The sequence below is a fragment of the Coregonus lavaretus genome (genome assembly GCF_964263955.1).
Source record: "Coregonus lavaretus genome assembly, contig: HAP1_SCAFFOLD_1277, whole genome shotgun sequence".
NCBI lineage: Eukaryota > Metazoa > Chordata > Actinopteri > Salmoniformes > Salmonidae > Coregonus > Coregonus lavaretus.
Window position 1 is genome coordinate 3459 of NW_028163585.1, and position 9665 is coordinate 13123.

Consider the following 9665-nt stretch of genomic DNA (forward strand, 5'->3'; position numbering starts at 1 on the left):
CAGTGTGTGTGTGTGTGTGTGTATTTGTACAGTGTGTGTGTGTGTCCAGTGTGTGTGTGTGTGTCCAGTGTGTGTGTTCAGTGTGTGTGTGTGTATGTCCAGTGTGAGTGTGTCCAGTGTGTGTGTTTGTCCAGTGTGTGTGTGTGTGTGTGTGTGTGTGTGTGTGTGTGTGTGTGTGTGTGTGTGTGTGTGTGTATGTGTGTGTGTGTGTGTGTGTGTGTGTGTGTGTGTGTGTGTGTGTGTGGTGTGTGTGTGTGTGTGTGTGTGTGTGTGTGTGTGTGTGTGTGTGTGTGTGTGTGACCATAGTTATTATTTACAGGGACACTGAGGAGTCAACACCATAAACCCAAAACCCTGGATAGAGGGGCTCAGTGAATGTGGAGTGGAATGTGTTCAGGTGGGTCAGTGTGTCAGAGGAGACTCTGTAGAAGGACAGAGTGCCGGCTGGCCAGTCCAGATACACTCCTACTCTGTGGGAGCTGGAGGAGGGGACGTCTATGGAAGTGGACTTCTTATTGTGCCTGGCAGAGTAACCGTTGTCAGAGCAGATCAGACTCCAGGACTTGTCATTCCATCCAATCCTACAGTCATCACCCCCTCCTCTCCTGCTGATTCCTTTATATGTCACTCCTATACCAGCCCCTCCCCCACTCCACTCTACCTCCCAGTAACAGCGTCCAGTCAGACCCTCTCTACACAGCACCTGAGGCCAGACCTCAAATCTCTCTGGGTGATCAGGATACGGCTGCTTCTCTCTCCTACCTGTCACCTTTCTGTTCTCCTCAGACAGAGAGAGGAGTCTGTTTACTGTGTTTAGGTCCAGTGTGAGATCACAGACATCTGATGGATGAAACCAGACACAATATTAGAAATCATCATCATTCACATTAGAATGTTAACTCACTTTTCACTAATTCATTTACTGTAGATGTTTCTAGGTATCAAAAGAAGTTAAGGTAACTTGAGATTTGTTGAATGATCATATGTTATACTGTATGGTAATATAAAACACACTTATTCCCATTAATTACACATACACACACACACACACATCCTGAACACACACACACACACACACACACACACACACACACACCTGTATGCATGCATGAACACAAACACACATTTCTAACGTAACAGGAACACGCCACACACACACATACACACACATTGTCAAAGCAACTCTTTGTAAACTTTGTAAACTTTGGTGTCCCTGATTTGTGCTTCTGTAGAACTACAGCTGATATTTAATATGACCAAGTAAGTAATGATGGTGGTCTTTGACTTTGACTTCACTTGAATTAAGACTTATTCTTAGTCATATTCTTCACAGCAGTCAAACACTCACATTTTCTAAGTCCAGGTTTCATTGTGTTCTCTCCACCATGTTCCACACTGTAGCGGTAAGCAGAAGAACAGACAGTCATTGAGGGATACACCTGAACTCACACACACACACACACACACACACACACACACACACACACACACACACACACACACACACACACACACACACACTGGTCACACACACACACACACAGTCTTCATACAACTTAGTCCAAGTGGTGGTCAGAATGTTTGTCTTAACTAGCCTGATAACTCCAACATGTCTGATATGAACATTGACATAAACCCTCTACATACTTGAGTTTCTCCAGTCTGCAGTGTGGATCCTCCAGTCCAGCAGAGAGCAGTCTGACTCCTGAGTCTCCTGGGTGATTGTAGCTCAGGTCCAGCTCTCTCAGGTGTGAGGGGTTTGACTTCAGAGCTGAGACCAGAGAAGCACAGCCTTCCTCTGTGACTAGACAGCCAGACAGCCTGCAAAGAGTCAAATCATATTAAAACCACACTGCTATTCTTTGGTGGTGAAAATAGTGGCAGTATATTTTTTCAAAATGTTCAGATACATCAGTGTCCTGAAACCTGCCATATCTATTCATAAATGAATGTGTCATTATTAGAAATGCCAAATTATCAAAGTATTGCTTGTAGAGAGAAAAATGTATAGTACGAATATTTGAGTAGACTGACCAGAGCAGTTTAAAAAGCAGTATCAGTCAAAAGACAGACAGTGAGGTATCAGATTTACATTGTATTGAGTATACAGTCCACACCATATCTATTTTGACAGTGAAGCTAACATTTTAAGTGTGGCTCTATACTTCAGCATTTTGGATTTGAGATCAAATGTTTCATATGAGGTGACAGTATATAATGTCACCTTTTATTTGAGGGTATTTTAATACATATCTGTTTCACCGTTTAGAAATGAAAGCACTTTATGTATCTACTCCCCCCATTTGAAGAAGTCATAAGTATTCTGACCAATTCACTTATAGTGTATTAAAGTAGTCAAAGGTTGAGTATTTGGTTGTAAACTAATTTGTTGCTTTTGCAGTTTGTTTTGGTTGTGTTTTGGGTGATGTTTTGCCCGATAGTAACTGAATGGTGGATGATAACTGGAGTAATTTTCTGTCTAAGTGAGTAGATAACATGTTTCTAAACACTACTAAAGTAATCCTGATGATGCCATGATAAAGAAAAGTCATGAATGAATCATGAATAATAATGAGTGAGAAAGTTACAGAGGCTACAACAAAACATGCCAACCTCTCACCATTAACCTCAAATAAACGGTGACATTATATACTGTCACCAAATATGAAACATTATATCTCAAATCCAAAATGCTGGAGCATAGCGCCAAATGTAAAACTGTAAGCTTCACTGTCCAAACACATATGGTGTGGACTATGTGTGCCTGGTAAACACATGTGGATCTGGTGAACAGTTATCACTTGTTGACCAACTACAGGAATACTGACCTCAGAGTCTCCAGTTTACAGTGGGGATTCCCCAGTCCAGCAGAGAGCAGCTTCACTCCTGAATCCTTCAGGTCATTGTTACTTAGATCCAGCTCTCTCAGGTGTGAGGGGTTTGACTTCAGAGCTGAGACCAGAGCAGCACAGCCTTCCTCTGTGACTCCACAGCCTGACAGCCTGACAAAGAGTTCATCATGATTTCACAAACACACTGTTAATTTAACACCAGTAGTGTAGAAGGACAATGGCAGATGCATTTGGTTTATTCTCTTAAACAACATATAGATTCATCTTCTGTTGCCTAGAATTGTATGGTCATATTGTTATACTAATGTGAACATCATTGCATTGATTCAATATGTTTTTCAATATATATTATATACATATTATAATACATATCTTTCTCTAAACTTAACATTTCTTCCTGATGGTTAGTACTTAAATGTCATTTTATGTACTCACAGAGCAGCTCTGGAGGCTTTGACCACTGGCAGCAGCCTCAGAAGACCTTCCTCTGATCTGGAGTATTTCTTCAGGTCAAACACATCCAGCTCCTTTTCTGAAGTCAGCAACACAAAGACCAGAGCTGACCACTGTGCAGGTGACAGTTTGGCTTCTGAGAGACTTTCTGAGCTCAGGTAGCTTTGGATCTCCTCCACTAGAGAATGGTCATTCAGTTCATTCAGACAGTGGAACAGATTGATGCACCTCTCTGGAGAGGGATTCTCCCTGATCTTCTCCTTGATGTACTTGACTGTTTCTTCATGGCTCTGTGAGCTGCTTCTTGTCTTTGTCAGTAGACCTCGTAAGAGCTTCTGATTGGACTCCAGTGAGAGGCCCAGAAGGAAGCGGAGGAACAGGTCCAGGTTTCCTGTCTCACTTTGTAAGGCTTTATCCACAGCACTCTTGTAGACAGTAATTTCAGGCTTGTCTCTGAACAGCGCAAAAAAGTTGCTGGCCGTTGATTGAGGTTTAGCCATTAGATTCTCATTGTTGTTGATGAATGAGAGGAACACATATACAGCAGCCAGAAACTCCTGAATGCTCAGATGCACGAAGCAGTACACCTTTTCCTGGTACAGCACACATTCCTCTTTAAAGAGCTGTGTGCACAATCCTGAGTACACTGAGGCTTCATTGACATCAATGCCAGCCTCTTTCAGGTCTTCTTCATAGAAAATCAGATTGCCATTCACAAGCTGTTGAAAAGCCAGTTTTCCCAGTGACAGAATGCTCTCTTTATTCCAGTGTGGACCTGTCTCTTCTTTCCCAACATACTTTTCATTCTTCTGTTCGGTATGAAACACCACAAGGTGTGAGTACATCTCAGTCAGAGTCTTGGGCATCTCTTCTCTCTTATGTTTCAGCATGTGTTCAAGGACTATTGCAGAAATCCAACAGAAGACTGGAATGTGGCACATGATGTGGAGGCTCCTTGATGTCTTTATGTGTGAGATGATTCTGCTGGCCAGGTCCTCATCACTGAATCTCTTCCTGAAGTACTCCTCCTTCTGTGGGTCATTGAACCCTCGTACCTCTGTCACCTGGTCAACACACCCTGAAGGGATCTTATTGGCTGCTGCAGGTCGGGTAGTTATCCAGAGGAGAGCAGAGGGAAGCAGATTTCCCTTGATGAGATTTGTCAGCAGAACATCCACTGAGGTTGACTCTGTGACGTCACAACAGATCTTGTTCTTCTGGAAGTCTAGGGGCAGTCGGCACTCATCCAGACCATCAAAGATGAACAGAACTTTGTTCTTGTCATAGTTGGAGATTGTTGATTCTTTGGTTTCCATTGAGAAGTGATTGAGAAGTTCAATCAAAGTGTGTTTTTCCTTTTTCATCAAATTCAGCTCCTGGAAAGGGAATGAAAATACAAATTGGACATCCTGATTTGCTTTTCCTTCAGCCCAGTCCAGAATGAACTTCTGCACAGAGACTGTTTTTCCAATGCCAGCGACTCCCTTTGTCAGCACAGTTCTGATAAGTTTGTCTTGTACAGTTAAGGGTCTGAAGATGTCGTTACATTTGACTGCAGTCTCTGGTCTTGCTTGTTTCCTGGTTGTTGTCTCAATCTGTCTCAGCTCATGTTCATTATTGACCTCTCCTTTTCCACCCTCTGTGATGTAGAGCTCTGTGTAGATCTTATTGAGAAGTGTTGGGTTTCCTTGTTTAGCGATCCCTTCAAATACACATTGAAACTTCTTCTTTAGATTAGATTTGAATTCACGTTGGAAAATCACAGCAAGCTCATCTGAATGAAGAAATAACACAGAGGATATTAATATTACGTCTGTTTTAATGCCAACAGTATTGTAGGGCTGTTAAAAAATGTTAAATTATAAAATTGTCTTCGCTTAACTGACTGTATAAATGTGTTAATTTAAGATCCCCTGTAGCTCAGTTGGTAGAGCATGGTGCTTGCAACACCAGGGCTGTGGGTTCGATTCCCACGGTGGGCCAGTATGTAAAAAAAAACATTTATGCACTCACTAAATGTAAGTCGGTCTGAATAAGAGCGTCTGCTTAATGACTGAAATGTAAATGTTTTCATAATGCATTACAGACTGGTGTGACTGATTATATTATTATTGGTTGTATCTCTCTCTCTCTCTCTCCTCTTCTCTCTGTCTAAATTATTCAACACAACACATCCCTGCAGCTACTTGATGAGGTCACTAGGTGTTGTGTTAAGGCTGCTACAATATCATTGAGTTACACAGCTACTTTAGCTGTACTTTAGCTACAGCTTTTAAATGTTCTAAAACAGCATTCAACATGAGGCAGACAGCTTTTACTTTTCTCCAGTGTGTCAGCAAGCTCCTTCTGGTTCATTTTCCTCAGGACGTGCAGTGTGATCTTCAGAGCCCCCTCTCTGGCACTGCTCTCCTGCTTCTCATCTTCAGCATCCACCACTTCCTTATCCTGCTTCTGACTCTCAAAGCCTTCTGGGAGTTCCGGACTAAGAATCCTCTTGAACATCTTCAGCTCCTTCTTCACAAATGTCATAATATTCTCTTCAAGCAACTGAAATAAATCAAGTAAATAAGTTAAGCAAGAGACTAAATGCTTTCTCATTAACATATTAATGAATGATTGACAGATCAACTTTACTTGAGGTAAACAAAAACAAATGTACATAACAGGACCACATACACTGAATATGGAGTCCAGGTCTGTTTGATGACTCTGGGAAGACTGACCACTGAGAATCTCTGACTCTGATCTCTGATGTTGGCTTCTGTGGACAAAACATCCAAGGAGATTACATCTCCTCATCCAGGGAGTGCACACACACACACACACACACACACACACAAAAACACACACACACACACACACACACACACACAAACACACACACACAGGGAGGGAATGTTGTGTTTGTTTAATATTGTTTCAGGACTATGAAAATGGAAAAAAGTATTAGCCTATGGATTATGAAAACAACAAAAATAAATGGGAAAATGGGAGAGGAGAAATGACTAGAGACAGTGTTGTTTAACTCACTGACCATGACCCATGAGTTCTTCTTACCTTTGTTCAGTAGAAAAGTCTCCCTCTCTAAACGTTATAGGAGGTTCCATAGACCAGTCACTCTTCATGGACACACAGCTGGGTACAGGGGAGGCTGGTCTCTCCTGCTTGATTGGACTTCAACACAACAGAGACAAACATTACGTCTCTCATCTACTCTGAGCTCAGATGGGGAATCAAGAGTTTCATTCCAAAACGCTATATATCCATTTTCAGAAATGTTAGTAAATTAGCTTCTATTGTTTAAAGAAATTATCAAATAAATGGTTGTGTTTTCTCACTATCTAATCATGGTATGGGATTTTTCAATGACATACATGTATTTGTTTAAAATCTATCACTTAATGGCTTCATTTCAGAGAGACAAATGTTTTTTGTTGTTGCAAAATGTTATATATCTGCCTCACTCTCAGAGAAATAAGAAGTACTAATAGATTTTACACAGTTAAATGTAACAAATAACTACATTTTTAATAAAGAACTGTACAAATGATACACTTGTGACATCAATAATTAAATATATTTAAAGAACCAGGAAGTTAAGGTAGTAATGAGACTATAAGGAGTACTGAGTCAATGTGCAGGGTTACAAGGAAGTTGAGGTAGTAATGAGGCTATAAGGAGTACTGAGTCAATGTGCAGGGGTACCAGGAAGTTGAGGTAGTAATGAGACTATATGGAGTACTGAGTCAATGTGAAGGGTTACCAGGAAGTTGAGGTAGTAATGAGGCTATAAGGAGTACTGAGTCAATGTGCAGGGTTACCAGGAAGTTGAGGTAGTAATGAGGCTATAAGGAGTACTGAGTCAATGTGCAATGTTACCAGGAAGTTGAGGTAGTAATGAGGCTATAAGGAATACCGAGTTAATGTGCAGGGGTACCAGGTAGTTGAGGTAGTAATGAGGCTATAAGGAGTTGCAGTACTGAGTCAATATGCAGGGGTACCAGGTAGTTGAGGTAATTGAGGTAATATGTACATGTAGGTAGGGGTAAAAGTGACTAGGCAATCAGGATAGAGATTACATCTCCTCATCCAGGGAGTGCACACACACTCACTGACAGACACACACACAAACACACTCACTGACAGACACACACACACACACACACACACACACACACACACACACACACACACACACACACACACTCAAAGTGAATGTTGTGTTTGTTTAATATTGTTTTAGGACTATGAAAATGGATTATAGGATTAGCCTATGGATTATGAAAACAACAAAAATAAATGGGAAAATGGGAGAGGAGAAATGACTAGAGACAGTGTTGTTTAACTCACTGACCATGACCCATGAGTTCTTCTTACCTTTGTTCAGTAGAAAAGTCTCCCTCTCTAAACGTTATAGGAGGTTCCATAGACCAGTCACTCTTCATGGACACACAGCTGGGTACAGGGGAGGCTGGTCTCTCCTGCTTGATTGGACTTCAACACAACAGAGACAAACATTACGTCTCTCATCTACTCTGAGCTCAGATGGGGAATCAAGAGTTTCATTCCAAAACGCTATATATCCATTTTCAGAAATGTTAGTAAATTAGCTTCTATTGTTTAAAGAAATTATCAAATAAATGGTTGTGTTTTCTCACTATCTAATCATGGAATGGGATTTTTCAATGACATACATGTATTTGTTTAAAATCTATCACTTAATGGCTTCATTTCAGAGAGACAAATGTTTTTTGTTGTTGCAAAATGTTATATATCTGCCTCACTCTCAGAGAAATAAGAAGTACTAATAGATTTTACACAGTTAAATGTAACAAATAACTACATTTTTAATAAAGAACTGTACAAATGATACACTTGTGACATCAATAATTAAATATATTTAAAGAACCAGGAAGTTAAGGTAGTAATGAGACTATAAGGAGTACTGAGTCAATGTGCAGGGGTACCAGGAAGTTGAGGTAGTAATGAGACTATATGGAGTACTGAGTCAATGTGAAGGGTTACCAGGAAGTTGAGGTAGTAATGAGGCTATAAGGAGTACTGAGTCAATGTGCAGGGTTACCAGGAAGTTGAGGTAGTAATGAGGCTATAAGGAGTTGCAGTACTGAGTCAATGTGCAGGGGTACCAGGTAGTTGAGGTAATTGAGGTAATATGTACATGTAGGTAGGGGTAAAAGTGACTAGGCAATCAGGATAGAGATTACATCTCCTCATCCAGGGAGTGCACACACACTCACTGACAGACACACACACAAACACACTCACTGACAGACACACACACACACACACACACACACACACACACACACACACACACACACACACACACACACACACTCAAAGTGAATGTTGTGTTTGTTTAATATTGTTTTAGGACTATGAAAATGGATTATAGGATTAGCCTATGGATTATGAAAACAACAAAAATAAATGGGAAAATGGGAGAGGAGAAATGACTAGAGACAGTGTTGTTTAACTCACTGACCATGACCCATGAGTTCTTCTTACCTTTGTTCAGTAGAAAAGTCTCCCTCTCTAAACACTATAGGAGGTTCCATAGACCAGTCACTCTTCATGGACACACAGCTGGGTACAGGGGAGGCTGGTCTCTCCTTCTTGATTGGACTTCAACACAACAGAGACAAACATTACGTCTCTCATCTACTCTGAGCTCAGATTTGGAAACATAACAAGAGTTTCATTCCAAAACGATATATATCCATTTTCAGAAATGTTAGTAAATTAGCTTATATTGTTTAAAGAAATGATCAAATAAATGGTTGTGTTTTCTCTCTATCTAATCATGGCAGGGGGTTGTTCAATAACAGACATGTGTTTCTTTAAAATCGATGAATTAATGGCTTCATTTCAGAGACAAATGTTTTTTTTGCAAAATGCTATATATATCTGCCTCACTCTCAGAGAAATAAGTTGTACTAATAGATTTTACACAGTTAAATCTAACAAATAACTACATTTTTAATAAAGAACTGTACAAATGATACACTTGTGACATCAATATTTAAATATATTTAAAGAACCAGGAAGTTAAGGTAGTAATGAGGCTATAAGGAGTACTGAGTCAATGTGCAGGGTTACCAGGAAGTTGAGGTAGTAATGAGGCTATAAGGAGTACTGAGTCAATGTGCAGGGGTACCAGGTAGTTGAGGTAGTAATGAGGCTATAAGGAGTACTGAGTCAATGTGCAGGGGTACCAGGTAGTTGAGGTAGTAATGAGGCTATAAGGAGTACTGAGTAAATGTGCAGGGGTACCAGGTAGTTGAGGTAGTAATGAGGCTATAAGGAGTACTGAGTCAATGTGCAGGGGTACCAGGTAGT

The 9665-nt window shown here is 40.5% G+C and overlaps 1 protein-coding gene across 1 annotated transcript; it reads right to left on the reverse strand.

The window, feature by feature from the left end:
* Positions 1–275: 275 nt before the first annotated feature.
* Positions 276–8932, reverse strand: LOC311117983 (NLR family CARD domain-containing protein 3-like). The gene is made up of 10 exons (XM_084192866.1): positions 8835–8932; positions 7683–7799; positions 6363–6479; positions 5982–6066; positions 5624–5852; positions 3288–5079; positions 2829–3002; positions 1648–1821; positions 1349–1395; positions 276–840 (listed from the first exon to the last, which is right to left on the reverse strand). The coding sequence occupies exons 1-10, from the start codon at positions 8900–8902 to the stop codon at positions 314–316; spliced, it is 3330 nt and encodes a 1109-aa protein (XP_084048992.1). The 5' UTR covers positions 8903–8932; the 3' UTR covers positions 276–313.
* Positions 8933–9665: the final 733 nt, after the last annotated feature.